This window comes from Natrix helvetica, assembly GCF_964273705.1.
Source record: "Natrix helvetica genome assembly, chromosome: 7".
NCBI lineage: Eukaryota > Metazoa > Chordata > Lepidosauria > Squamata > Natricidae > Natrix > Natrix helvetica.
In genome coordinates this window covers 77,649,455-77,664,318 of record NC_138558.1, presented here as the reverse complement: position 1 = coordinate 77,664,318, position 14,864 = coordinate 77,649,455, and the positions used below count along the sequence as shown (strand labels likewise).

The following is a 14,864-nucleotide window of genomic DNA, read 5'->3' as shown; positions in this document are numbered from 1 at the left end:
TCACACCATTGTTCCTCTACCTGTCTCTCAAAATCACAGCGTCCATCTTTGCATTTTTGAGATGTGGTATTTGATTCTTACCATGAAAAAGATAAGATGGAAACCATTGCTTTCCGTTTAACTTTGGGAGGTCAAACCCATTTCACTTCAGGTGATATTAATTTTGCTCCATAAAGTGTTGGTCTAGCTAAGAAGAAAGGATTAGTTGCCTACTCTTAGCATGGAGATTGTAGAAAAGATCTCTTAAAGGACCTTTAAAGCGGTTGCAACTGCTAGAGCCGTAAGCGATTTGACTTCAGCAATTGCGACACACACTTCATTATTTCTCAATTTTGAAAATCGGCTTCATTGTTTTGCTGAATTCAATCATCTTTTGATGCCTTGGTCCTTCACCATAAAATCTAACCAAATAAAATGAAAATCATTTTATATAGCTTTACATTTATTTTCATCAGGGCTGTACCCCTCCCCCCTTTTTCTAAAAGTGAAGTGAGACCATCAGCTCTTTAAAGCAGCTATGTCCCTCTTTTAAAGTTTCTGGGTTCCTATTTCTACCTGTTCTAAAACACCTGATCCAAATCATTTAAAAGTATGCATCGTTCTACTTTTCGTATCAGGAGTTTTTCTTCAAATATTCTGTGTATTTTAAAGAGGATTCTTTTAACATTACATTTCAGACATTTCTGCTGGTATTAGACTATCTCATGACAGACCAATGTATCTGCATTCAGGTACATTGTCTGAATTGGACCTGACCCTTAGTAGCCTCTTTAGAAAGGACGGGGCATCTGCTTTGTTAAGGTGGGCACCTTATTTACAAGTTGTAAGAAAGAGAAATCACCTTTCTGTCCCCCCCTGCATTATCTGTAATGAAAAATGTTTCTTTTACAAATCTTGGGACTTTTTCCCCAACGGTCTGTGTGTTTCAACAGCAGCTCATTGTCATAAAGATCATTTAACTATTTAAACTATTTAAATCTCTGCATGCCAGTATATCTACATCCAGCTATGAAATCAGTGTGACCTGCTTATCACTTTGCTGCTAACTTTTGATTCAGGTAATTCCACCATTGCTGAAGTTTGTGATGTAAATGCTGTGATTATTTCTTTATGACACCCACTCGCTGGCTGCTAAACAGTCCTATAAAGATTTTATCTGAAAGCAATTGTTTGTTTCAAGGAGAATTTGCAAAAAGTAGCTCTTAATTTAATGCAGTGTTTTTCAACCTTGGCTACTTTAAGATGGGGCAGAGATGTTTAAAGACAACTCAGCTAAATGTTGGAAGTGCCACCAAATACCTGGATCTTACTATCATATGTGGTGGACATGTGAAGAGGCAAAGAAGTATTGGACAAAAATTAAGATAGGGTTGGAAGAGATGACACAACAACTTATTGAGTTGAAGCCAGAAATATTTCTGCTAGGAATTCTACCTGAAATTTATAATAAAGAGAATGTATATTTAATCATTCCCTATTGATGAGAAGGCGATAAGGAAAATATTAGAATGTGCAGAAATGAACAGATTAACATTAGCAATTAAGGAGAAAGAGCAAACTGAATATTATAGGATTTGGGAAGTATTTTACCAATGGTTGGAGAATAAAAAAGGACTTTGGAAATGAAGAAGGCTAAAAAATAAATAGAAAATATATTAAGATAGAGATATAAATAAGATGAAAATTGTTGGTATGTGTATGATGAGAATAATAAGGTTTAATGTTAATATGATATCATCACTAGAAGATATTAAGAAGAAAAATGGAGAGTTTTATAATGTTTAATATATTATAATATTAAGTTTAGGGAAATAATGTTAATATGAATGTGAAAGATGTGGCAAATGAGGAATGATGTGGACGACACACTGCATAAGGAAAGATGGAATGTTTATCTTTGTAATTGAAAAATAAAAAAAATCTTTATAAAAAAAGTGATGTGTGAACTTCAACTCTTCAGTGCTGGCTGAGGAATTCAGGGAGTTGAAGTCCACACATTTTAAAGCTATCAAAGTTGAGAAAAGTTGATGTAGTGACTATAGAGACTCTCCATTATCCAGGTCATGGTTGTCCCAAAGGGGCTTTTTCTTCAAGAGGCAATTTGACTGTCTTGTTTTTCATTGAAGGCATTTCGCTTCTCATCCAAGAAGCTTCTTTATGTCTTCAACTCTTCAGAACTGCAGAAGCTTCTTGGATGAGAAGTGAAACATCTTCAAAGAAGAACAAGAAAATCCAGTTGCCCCTTCTAAAAGCACCTTTGGGATTGATTTAGTGATAACATTGCTTAAGTAATTAATATTTGACTGTGAGAAGTGGGGACTAACTCATTTGAAATAAGACTCTTCTACCGCATTCTCAGTTGAGTGTGCATTAGGAAAAATCCCTCAAGAAATGTTTCCAGTTATGAACCCAAGTCTCATAACTATACAAATGATATAGACGTTTAACATAATTGAATATTCTTACATCTCTTCCTTGATCTCTTTAGCATAACAGAGATCACTTTAGAATAACAGAGTTCGGAAGGGACCTTGGAGATCTTCTAGTCCAATACCCCGTCCTAGCAGGAAAATTTATTTCAGACAAATGGTTGTCCAGTCTCTTCTTAAAAACTTCCAGTGTTGGAGCAGCCACAAATTCTGGAGGCAACTTCTGTTCCACTGGTTGATGGTTCTCACTGTCAGGAAATTCCTCCTTAGTTCCAGGTTGCTTCTCTCCTTGATTAGTTTCCGTCCATTGCTTCTTCTCCTGCCTTCAGGTGCCTTGGAGAACAGGTTGATCCCCTCCTCTTCTTTGGGGCAGCCCCTGAGATTTTGGAATAATACGCTATTAAGGGTTGTTGTCTTGATAAACAATACTCTATTAAGGGTTAAATGTCTTTCAAAAATTATTTCTTAATGCTTATAGCAAGCAAAGATTTAAGACTGATCCACATGGATCACATTGACCTCTTCCAACTGTGATGGGATGGAGGACATGATCCTCTGCTCACCTTTAGCATATATTGCATATATTTTCATATTTTCTGCTTCCGTATAAAAAGTTGTGTTTTCTGTCTTGAATTGCTCCAGATGTGCTGTTTGACTTGCCTGTTGGGCTTCACATCTGCAGAATGACTTCTCTAGGGCTGCTGTTGGCAATTTTTTTCCCTTCAGTTGCTGAAGTGACTGTTTCACTCAGAACAGCGTTCCCCAAATTTAATGCACAAAATCATTAAAACCTGCTAGTTCTCTAACCGACCTAGGTATATGGGTGGCATGGCTCAATCTTTCCGTTCAGACTGAGGTTTCTTGTTGTCAAAGAGAGCACTATTTTCTTTGTCATGTGTATCTCTCTATATATATCTGTCTGTCTTGTCTGTCTGTCTGTCTGTCTGTCTGTCTGTCTGTCTGTCTGTCTTATCTATCTATCCATCCATCCATCCATCCATCCATCTTTCTATCTTTCCATCTATATATCCATCACCTCAAAAATTTCATATTGGTTACAGAGTTAAAGCCTTGGTAACTGCATATATGTGCACATAGTAAATGGCTTTAAAATAAATAGCAATCAGTAATAAAATAAATATAATAAAAATATAGTAAACACTAATAAAATAAACAAAATCAACTAGACACAAGAACAGTTTTCCCCCGAACGCCATCGCTCTGCTAAACAAATAACTCCCTCACCACTGTGAAACTATTCACTAAGGCTGCACTACTATTAGTCTTCTCATCATTGTTCCTATCACCCATCTCCTCCCACTTACGACTGCAGGACTCTAACTTTGTTGCTTGTATCCTTACGATTTATATTGATATTGGTTGTTTCCTGATTGCTTATTTGTACCCTGTGACTATCATTAAGTGTTGTACCTTAGGATTCTTGACGAATGTATCTTGTCGTTTTATGTACATTGAGAGCATTTGCACCACAGACAAATTCCTTGGGTGTCCAATCACACTTGGCCAATAAAGAATTCTATTTTATTCTATTCTGTTCTGTTCTGTTCTGTTCTGTTCTGTTCTATTCTATTCTATTCTTTTTCCCAAGTGACACTCCCTATTCTCTGTCTCATCCACTATTGAGTAAAATCTACCACTGTGAGTAAAATCACAGTGGCATTGCGGCTGTAAGATTTGCTTGGCATGTGGAGGGTTTCTATTTTGAAGTCCAGCAGAAATATTTTTAATTGCTACTGTAGTTGCTATTATTCAGCCCAGGGTAAATACAGTAGTATTTCTTCGGCAATATTGATTCAGTTGGGCTATTTCGCAGCTTTGGTAGCATCTTTCCAAGCCAAGTGTTGATAAAAATATTGAAATTTGTTACTTTTTACTGCATGTCAAAAACAAATATTATAGCTACCATGATGTTACAATAATATTTCAGCAGTGTTTAGCAATCTTCGGTTTGCCATGTGAAAAAGTTGAGGCACAGGAGTCTTAATTAAAACATTAAAAAAGGAATAATCTGTTTATTTCCTGTTTTCAAAAAACAGGTATTCTGCTTCCGTTCGTGATTTTCTTTCTTTCTCAGTGATGGAATGCAATATTGTTCATAGATATAAGAGTAACTGGAGAAATATGTACCTAAATAAATAAACAAATACCCTGTTGTTGATTTTTTTTCCAGCACTCTCAACAATAACAACATCACACGGCTCTCGGTGGCAAGTTTCAACCATATGCCGAAACTCAGAACTTTGTAAGTAATTACAATTTCCTACTAGAAAAGGATTGAAGTTTAAGGATTCCTTTTGAGACATCCTTTTTCCTTTTTAGAAACACCAGATTAAAGTTTTGGGACAGTCTAAATCTGCTCCTATCGCCTGATGAGGAGGGATTTTAAGAAGAGCCATCTTTGAGGGGAAAAAAATATAATTTTAGAAACTCTGAAGGGAAATAAAGTTTTGTTGAAGATGGGGGGAAAAATCACTCTTGTATGCTCAGAAGTGAAGGGGTGTGGTGGCTCAGGGGTTAAGACTCAGAGCTTGTCGATCAGAAAGATCGGCAGTTCGGCGGTTCGAATCCCTAGCGCCACGTAACAGAGTGAGCTCCCGTTACTTGTCCCAGCTTCTGCCAGCCTAGCAGTTCGAAAGCACGTGAAAAATGCAAGTAGAAAAATAGGAACCACCTTTGGTGGGAAGGGAACAGCTTTCCGTGCACCTTCGGCATTTAGTCATGCTGGCCACATGACCATGGAGACATCTTCAGATAGCATTGGCTCTTCGGCTTTGAAACAGAGATGAGCGCCACCCCCTAGAGTCAGGAACGACTAGCACATATGTGCAAGGGGAACCTTTACCTATGCTCAGAAGTAGCATGTTAATGACATTCAGACCAATAAAAAAATCCTTTCTTTGATTGGAGTGTGTGCTTGTAACTAAATATTGATAATACTAGGAAGAATTTAGGAGAGATTGATATTTAAAGTAGTACAGATATATTTGATAGAATTAGTGGTATCTTGTGGAATTAAATAAGTCATGTTTCATTTAATTTCACCACTCCATCTGTGACTGGCTGTCAAGTATGATAAATGAGAAATATTTAAAAAGAAAACTATTAAGCCTTACTGCTTAATTAAATCAAAATACTTTTTCCGGATTCTTCCTAATATAAAAAAATAGGATGCCTCTCAACATTGTTTTAATTGAATCTCATTGGCCTTTGACCTCCCTCCACTCCTCAAGATGAAACTTATATGTGAAATACGCCTAAATATATTTGAATAAATTCTAATTTATGTTAATTTAATGCAGTAGCAAAGTTGATGCTCCCAAAACCTGGATTTTAATATTAGACAACAGCCTCTGAAATAAACAATTCCTTTTGGGCAGGCAGCAGGAATGAAACGTCGCTTCCCAAATGGGGGGGGGGGGGCAGGAAAGTATTATATTTTAACCTTCAATCTGAGTTGGTATTGCAGGCATAAATAAAAGCATTCTATTTATCTCATATTCTTTCATTCACTTTTCATTTTGTGCACTGACTTTTAAAACTCTGTTTGTATGTGTGTGTGTTTTTTCTCCCAGCCGCCTGCACTCCAACAACCTGCAGTGCGATTGCCACTTGGCTTGGTTATCAGACTGGCTACGACAACGACCCCGAGTCGGCCTTTACACTCAGTGTACGTCTCCCTTACACCTACGCGGACATAACATAGCTGAGGTCCAGAAGCGAGAATTCATCTGCAGCGGTAAGACCAATAGGCATTTTAATAGATGTAATAGTTGCAGGACGAGATTGAAAAACCACATTTGCATGCTAGTCTCCCTAATAAATAGTCCACGGGAGACCCCTGGAAATCCACTTTTCCAGGATTCTGAGTGGTGCAGTGAAGGCTACTTCAGAAAGATGACTTGGAAGATGGACTTTGAAATCTTGGTTTCATCCTCTTTTTGCTTGTAGAAATGCAATCAGCACAATTAGAAAAGTTGGAGGGAGGAGGAAAGGAACCAATATTCTGGCCCTTATTTACATCCCTCGGTCTTCATACAGCAATTCTTTTCTGCCTGATAGAAGTTATATCGACTCCACAACAACTTATGTTACAGTTAGAAGGAGGAGGAAGGCTTGACATTATATATTTGACGGCCACAAAGTCTTGCTTTTTCATAGTAACAGCGCAAAAAATAAATTTAAAAAGCCTGTATGGGGACAATAAACAGCAGGCACATTGCATAGTTTACCATCTGTGGGTTTCTTGTTTGCTTGTCATGAAAGAATCATGGAATGACAAGAGATTCTTTGCTAACATTTGTCTCTTTTTCTCTGTTCATAACCTCCAGATGAGGAAGAAGGCAAGTTCACTTTTTAATAATAATAATAATAATAATAATAATAATAATAATAATAATAATAATAATAATAATAGGTGGCAGCATCCCATATCAACCATTAGCACCAGTCAGTGGTATTTGTGACACATCTATAAATGTTCACTTGACTGAGTTTCATGTTTAATGAATAAAAGAAATAATAACAACAATAATAATATCAATTGTATCATCAGTTAATTGTCAGTCATTCTTACTACATCCCAGTTGCCCAAAACTGATGTATAAAACTGTAACGTGGACCGTTTTTTTAAAAAAAAATCCCCCCGCTTAATGTTCTTGATGGTTGTGCTTGATGAGATGCTCTGGAGATAACGTCTAAAATGGATGCAAAGGAAATATTGCAGTCTTGCTGATCTTTCCCAAGTTGGATTCCTTCCAGATGTCTTGACCGACTCCCATAATTCCCCAGACAAAAACTTGTTACAATATTGGTTAGGGTCAGTAGGGTAGTGAAAGATGCGCTTTGAACATGGATTTGTTTCCTTCTTTCTGGCTGATGGGATGCTATCATCCTGAACTCCGCCCTCTGTTCTTTTTGCTGTTGTTGAAGTATTTGTGCGAAAGAAGGAACGGCGCATGGTGAAAAACATTATTTGCTCTTCTACCATTCAAAATTAACATAGAAATAGGTAAAGTTAAAGGTTCCCCTCCTTGCACATATATGCTAGTTGTTTCCGACTCTAGGGGGCAGTGCTCATCTCCGTTTCAAAGCCAAAGAGCCAGCACTGTCCAAAGACACCTCCATGGTCGTGTGGCCAGCATGACTCAACACCGACAGTGCCAGGAATGCTGTTCCCTTCCCACCAAAGGTGGTTCCTATTTGTCTACTTGCATTTTTTACATGATTCCAAACTGCTAGATTGGTAGAAGCTGAGACAAGTAACGGGAGCTCACTCCGTTTCGTGGCACTAGGGATTTGAACTGCTGAACTGCCGACCTTTCTGATTGACAAGCTCAGCTTCTTAGCCACTGAGCCACTGAGCCACGCTGTCCCTAGTAGAAATAGAAATACTTATAAATAATATATTACTCAAGGTGTTGGTACATCGTTTGAAATCTGAGGGTCCTTGACTGTGGTTTTAACTCATCTGTGGTACTCCGTGGGAGTATCTCTTGTGAGTTGTTGTGGGCATTTTAAGAGTAAGAAGATTGGGAAGGGTCAAGGTCAACTTTCCTTCTGGGATCCAGGTGTGACTTTGTTGCACTTTTCTTGAGTAGCCGTCTTGCAGCTCTAGAAGTGGCCATTTGTTGCTGTTTTCAGGTCAACAGTCTTTTATGGCTCCCTCCTGTAGTGTGTTGCACTGCCCTGCTACCTGTACCTGTAGTAACAACATTGTGGATTGCCGAGGGAAAGGCCTTACTGAAATCCCCACCAATCTTCCGGAAGCCATTACAGAAATGTAAGTAGACAAGGTCTCCCTCCTGTTATCCAAGGTCCGTGTAATCATGAAGTGGACCCCAGAGAAATACGGTAGATCTTACTAGCAACTTAACTTTCCTGCGAATGAACCGATGTGGGTTTGATACAACTTTGCATTTGTGTCTGAGTAGTTGCATCGCTTGAACTGTTGATGTTGCTTGCAAAAGCTTTCCGTCCATCAAGAGAGGTGGATCCCTCATAGGTTCCTCCCAACACAACTTTGGGGCGGGGGGGAAGGGGCACTATTTGTCCCTGCCCAGGTACGCTTAGTAGCAATTCCAGATTGACATCACTGATAAACTCCAGGAGTTCAATATATTGACTGTTAAGATATTGACAGCTCAGGATTTATGACTTTAACCCTATCGATGAGATTGCCAATGAAAATAATGGTTGTTTTGTCAGATAATTAATTCATTAATTATATCAGATGTAGAAGGGTACCCAAGTGATTTTAGAATAGAGTAACGGAGTTGGAAGGGACCTTGGAGGTCTTCTAGTCCAACCCCCTGCTTAGGCAGGAAACCCTACACCACTTCAGACAAATAGTTGTCCAATTTCAAATGGATGTCCAACTTTGACATATGACGTGTTGCAGAAACGTTTGTTTATCTGTGGAGTGTAGAAGATGACCAATTCCATTATCCTTGCAATTAATTCCATATTGGGGGAAAATACACACCATTGTATTACTCTCTTACTTTTATCACACAGAAAATATTAATGTTTAGAGAGGCAGAATGCAGGTCACGGCTGCCCTCACCTCAATTTCTTTGAGTGTCAAACCACCGGACCTCAAGAGACCACAATTATTTTAACATAAGAGGCTTTTCAGAAACGGTGGTGGCCAGACTGTTAACAGTAATAGTATATCAAGGAAGTATATAAGCAATAATACCATCAGTGATATTACCACTGGGCTATATTTGATTATAGAGTAAATTGCATAGGCCAATTAGAAGAGAATATTGTATTGTAAGTATGATGAGAATAATGGTAATTACAAAATTATGTTTATTCAACAGAGATTTGATACAGAGAGTGCACTGTCGTGGCAGAAATGGAAACATTATGTATAACGAAGAAAAATGTATAATAAAATGTATATGTGTATATTTGTTTGCATGCATGTATGCATGTGTGTGTTGTGTGGGTGTGTGTATACATATGTGTTTATATATATACACACACACACACACACACACACATATACATGCATGCAAACAAACAAACAAACAAATAAGAAAGTATTCCGGTATTAAACAACCCCATAGTTTACAATTGCTATGCTGGTTTATAAATTATTTATTTTTGGCACCCCTCTTTCTCTCCTTAGTTAACAGCTGTTTCTATATTGCAATGAAATAAAGTTAAGATTAGCTTCTTCCTATAAATGTGTCACCGCAGCCTAGATTCAGGGATAGCTTTTGTTTTTCCAAGGTTCTGGCCAGATTTTTAACCTTCCGTTTTTCTATTTCCCATGAACTTTTCCAGCACATTTTTATTCATTCACAGTGCAGGGAAAAGTACTATTGTGAAAACAGACGTCGTTTCTATAGCTATGGAAGAAACCATAGAAACTGCCCCAAATCGATCCTTTTTTTATCAACCCCGTGTAATTTTGAAGGGTCAATAAATGTACTGTTGTATTACATATATATATCTGTGCATTTTTAAATCTCCCCCCCCCTCCAATATGGGAATGAATCCTATGTTAACCAAATACAGAGTTTGTTTATCTAATATATTTCCTTGTATCTCCTTTCTACAGATGACATGTAACACGTCTTAGAGTATGCCACAGACGCAAAACAAGATTAGCACTTAATGGGGGAATTATCACTAAATCTTTATATCAAATTGACAGAATATTTTTCGGCATTGAAAATTAAAAGCAATTGCACTTTATTCTCATGGTGTAACTTGCCCATGTTTTTATACGGTGTTTTTTCTCATGGACGTGGGCGTCAATTATAATATCTTATTCCCCTGGGATGGGTTTTAAAGCATCCAGTGTTATTTTTCTTCTCTTTTTGTTAGACGACTGGAGCAAAATTCAATCAAGGTCATTCCACCTGCAGCTTTCTCACCCTATAAAAAGCTCAGACGAATGTAAGTGAGAGACACTTCAGAATGTACATAAGAAGATTGTGATTTATGCCAAGCCCTTTCTTCCTTCTCTCCATCTTTCTTTCTGCCTTCCTTTCTCTTTCTTTTTTCTTCCTCCCTTCCTTCCTTCCTTCTTTCTTTCTTTCTTTCTTTCTTTCTTTCTTTCTTTCTTTCTTTCTTTCTTTCTTTCTGCCTTCCTTCTTTCTTTCTTCTTCTTTCTTTCTGGCTTCCTTTCTCTTTCTTCTTTCTTTCCTTTTTCTTTCTTTCTTTTTCTTCCTTCCTCTCTCTTTTTTCTCTTTCTTTTTTTCTTTCTTTCTCTTTCTTTCTTTTTTCTTTCTCTTTCTTTCTTTCTTTTTCTCCCTCCCTCCCTCCTTTTTCCTTAATGCCTCGCATTATTATTATGATTTAAATATTTTCTTTCTTGATAACACAGGGTACAAAATCATATTTTTAACAATGCAAGACCAACATTAGTTTCCACAATATTTACAGTATTTTAATAAATTGCTGTTTATCCTTTTCATTCATGGTGAATTTAATGACACTCTTCTCAATCTTGGTCCCTTTTAAGAAATGTGGAGTTTGCCTCCCAGTGTTCCCCAGCCAGCAAGATTCCTTACAGTGGCTAAGGCTGCCCTGCTTGTGTTAAATGTGATATCTTTTCTCGTTTTAGTGATCTGAGCAATAATCAAATCTCAGAGGTCGCCCCAGATGCGTTCCAGGGTCTCCGCTCACTTAATTCCCTGTAAGTATCCCAGCCGCCTCTCCTAAGGGCTACCTTCCCCTCGGGTTCAATTGAGAGAGATGCTTTGGATGGCTAGGGATTCGAACCACCGAACTGCCAACCTCTCTGATCAACAAGCTCAGCATCTTAGCCACTGAGCCACCACGCCCCTCTTTGTGACCTCTTAATATACTCAAAATAGCATTTGACGTTTTTAAATCAGCTGCTTAATGAGAATATGCTACAATGCCTATTTACTCAGACAACTGATGAGAGGAGCAAATGTTTAAGGAAGTGTTGGCCTATTTTTCTTTGGTTTTGAAGAATGCCCCTGGAGCATTTTTATTAACAGAGACTATAGTTCAATACTCTCATTTGCAGTATCCTGCTATTTTTACTTTTATTATCATCATAATCATCATTTAACCTGTCTTTAAACCAGCTAAGCCATTGACCTTGGGTTTCAAATGATATTGCTGGATGTTAATAAAGCCGGAGTTTTTGGAAACATGAACTCATCTTGACTGAAGATCTTTTTGTATATGAAGTTTTAACACTTGTAAATTTGTTTTTAAAAACAATGCTACCTAATGAAAATGACTCTACTCTGAGGTGAAGACCTAGGAAACTGTAAACTTAATAGGTGAGGATAGATGGACCCTTAATTTAAAGATCGGCTTCACCGTTTAATACAGCTAGTTTAAATATATTTAATGCAGTCCAAACTTGGGAACTTTAAGACTTGTGGACTTCGGCTCCCAGAATTCCCCAGCCAGCTGAAGTCCACAAGTCTTAAAGTTCCCAAGTTTGGACACCCATGGTTTAATGTAATGCAATGGTAGAATTCACTCCATCTTGGATAAATTTTATATAAAATGCTGCTATACTTTGCAAAGATATATGGGTCCTATATTTTTTCTACAGTTGTTTTCAAAATATTTGTAGTCAGTTTTGCAATCTTTGGGGTCTGCAATGTTCTTTAAGATGCAGAAGTGCTGTTTTCTTTCTTTTATGTTACTCTTACCTTAAATTGTCTGCATTATTTTCAATGCATATCAGCTGCTTATACTCCTTGACATGTACATTATCCTGAAGCAGGTTTTTAAAGTGAAGGTCCCTGATGTAAGTCCTTTTAGAAACCAGAGCGTAAGGCCATTTGCACTCAATTTTCAATAGCATATTTGTTTTCCAGACGGCAGGTATGTGCACAGACAAAGGCTTATAGATTTTAGGTTATGCTGGTATATACAGCTCTGAAGTCTGGTGGGAACAGGACTTGCAAATTCATTCCCTGTGGGTTTTCTTTTCTTTTTCTTTTTCTGATGTCTATCTATTTCTTTGATTGTGTTCCTGAGTTAAGTAAAAATAGGCACATTCTCTTGTTCCCCCCCCCCCCCATATTCTGAATCCCTTCGCAAGTGTACTGTAGTACACATTTATCAAACTCCGTTGTACTCACCAGAGAGCTGGGAAAGGAAATAAAAGCGTACTGCTGTAGTTCAGCTAGCTGGTTCCCCCAAATTTTATGTGTCTCAACTTCCATCGCAGTTACCCTTCCATAGGTTGCTTGCTTAAGCTCAATTAGACCTGAAATGTTCAGGGAGTTTTCAAGCTACTGAAAATTCTAGCCATATTTCATGTCTGAAACCCAGAGCGGTTGGTCGTTCCACACAAATATTCTTTCCACGACCAAATGAAACTATGCAGTTGTTGGCCATCCCTTCATTCCAATCAGAATAGAGTTGGAAGGGACCTTAGAGGCCTTCTAGTCCAATCCCCTGCTCAAGCCCCTATACTGTTTCAGACAAGTGACTCTCCAGTCTCTTCTTCAAAACCTCCAGTGATGAAGCACCCACAACTTCTGGAGGCAACTTCTGTTCCACTGGTTGATTGTCCTCACTGTTCAGAAGTTTCTCCTTAATTCCAGGTTGCTTCTCTCCTTGATTTCATCCCTTGCTTCTTGTCCTGCCTTCAGGGGCTTTGGAAAATAATTTGACCCCCTCCCCTTTGCAGCAGCCCCACAAATACTGGAAGACTGCTATCATGTCTTCCCTGGTCCTTCTTTTCTCTAGGCTGGACATACCCAAATCCTGCCATTGTTCCTGTGTGCCAATGGTGTAATTTGCACAGAAACTCTGCAGGAAGCCAACACACATTGTTATCCCTGGTGTGTGATGTGCAGTTGATGTGATGCCACTCGTCAAGTACAAGTTGCGCAGTCCTGATGTAGGTGGCTTTATTTTAGCTGGGCATTAAAGCCAGTTGGGTGATTTTGAGCCAGTCACTCTCTCTCAGCCCAATTCCCATCGCAAAGCAATTATTGTGGAGAAAATAGGACGAGGAAGGGATATTAGATATGTTTGCTGCCATGAGTTACTTATAAAAGTAGGTGAGATTTTTTTAAAAAAAAAATCTAAAAGACAAAAACAACGCAAACCAATTTTCTTCCTGCAAAGCATAGCAATTAGAACAATTCAGTGCTAATAATGTGATTTAGATCAGAAGACATATGTGGAAATAATTAAGGAGAACTAACCAGACCCACCCAAAGCTCCTTATTAAGAGGCTGACAGTAGGACATTGGCAAATAAACTCGTGTTGTTCAAAAGTATTTTCACGGTCCAACATGAGAACTTTGTTCTACTTTTGCTGAGGGAACGCGGTGGTCGGAAATTTCTAGATGCCTTAATTAACCGCTTTTGTTGCGATTGTTGTCGTTGTAGGGTTCTCTATGGAAACAAAATTACAGAACTTCCCAAGGGACTTTTTGAAGGACTTTTCGCTCTTCAGTTGCTGTGAGTATTTCTTTTATAAAAACCCAGTTTTATTCGTCCTCCTTGAAAAAGGAGAGTTTGAGGTAGAAGTGGGTTGAACCAGTATGGGCTGCTTTGAGAGGAAAAAGTCTCCATCTTTTGAAGCTGAAGGTTTTTTTTTTGTTTCCTAACCCTTTCAGTCTCTCCTCCCCTATTCCTACTCTTCATCAAGATTTTTTTTAAAAAACCCTTTTTTCCTCTCCTTCAATAGATCTTCTACAGGGCATTTTGTTTTGCTTTAAGCGCTTGAACAAATGGTTGGAGAATACAGATTTTAAGGAATCGCTTTCATTTGTTTTATGCCGTTTTCTTGGAGTTATGCCTATTAGTCTCCCTGTCAGTCTGTCTCTTCTTCAAGCAAGGTCATTTATTTATAATTATTATTTTTTAAAATTAGTATGAACGTTGCCTTTTTAAATCAGAGTTACATAGGAAGGGAGGCTGGATAGGTGCAACTTTCGTTTGCTTGAAGGATGAGCGACAGAACGTTTATGCCTAGGAATGTGATTTCCCACTTTTTATACAAACCTGCCGTTGTTTCCTTGCTGACTGTCCTTTTTTTCCTGGCATTCCACATTGACATGGTCATTTTCAACCAATGTTGTAACTCAGAGGTCTTCAAACGTGGCAACTTTAAGACTTGTGGACTTCAACTCCAAGAATTCTCCAGCCAGCTGGCTGGAGAATTCTGGGAGTTGAAGTCCACAAGTCTTAAAGTTACCAAGTTTGGGGACCCCTGCTATAAGCTGATGACACGAAGCTTGATAATTACACTGAAATTAAATGATTTAATTTGAATTGAATCAGTTTGAAGAAAGTGGGAGAAAGATGGGGGATGTGAAACCTCACATACAGGGTATGAGGTATGTCACATCCATATCTTTCTAGTCTATGAACTTAAAGTAAAATGGATTGCATATACCCTTCTGTGTATATCTTGCTGAGTGCTAGATTCTGCTCAGCTCCTCT

The 14,864-nt window shown here is 38.2% G+C and overlaps 1 protein-coding gene across 4 annotated transcripts in view; it reads left to right on the top strand.

The window, feature by feature from the left end:
• The window catches only part of SLIT2 (slit guidance ligand 2), a 214,549-nt gene that overhangs the window by 137,280 nt on the left and 62,405 nt on the right, over positions 1 to 14,864 (top strand). For all 4 annotated transcript variants that reach the window (XM_081958929.1, XM_081958928.1, XM_081958931.1 and 1 more), the window contains exons 7-12: positions 4,621 to 4,692; positions 6,023 to 6,186; positions 8,091 to 8,229; positions 10,290 to 10,361; positions 11,032 to 11,103; positions 13,806 to 13,877. In XM_081958929.1, coding sequence (XP_081815055.1) covers positions 4,621 to 4,692; positions 6,023 to 6,186; positions 8,091 to 8,229; positions 10,290 to 10,361; positions 11,032 to 11,103; positions 13,806 to 13,877 — 591 coding nt within the window. The remainder of the gene's footprint in view (positions 1 to 4,620; positions 4,693 to 6,022; positions 6,187 to 8,090; positions 8,230 to 10,289; positions 10,362 to 11,031; positions 11,104 to 13,805; positions 13,878 to 14,864) is intronic.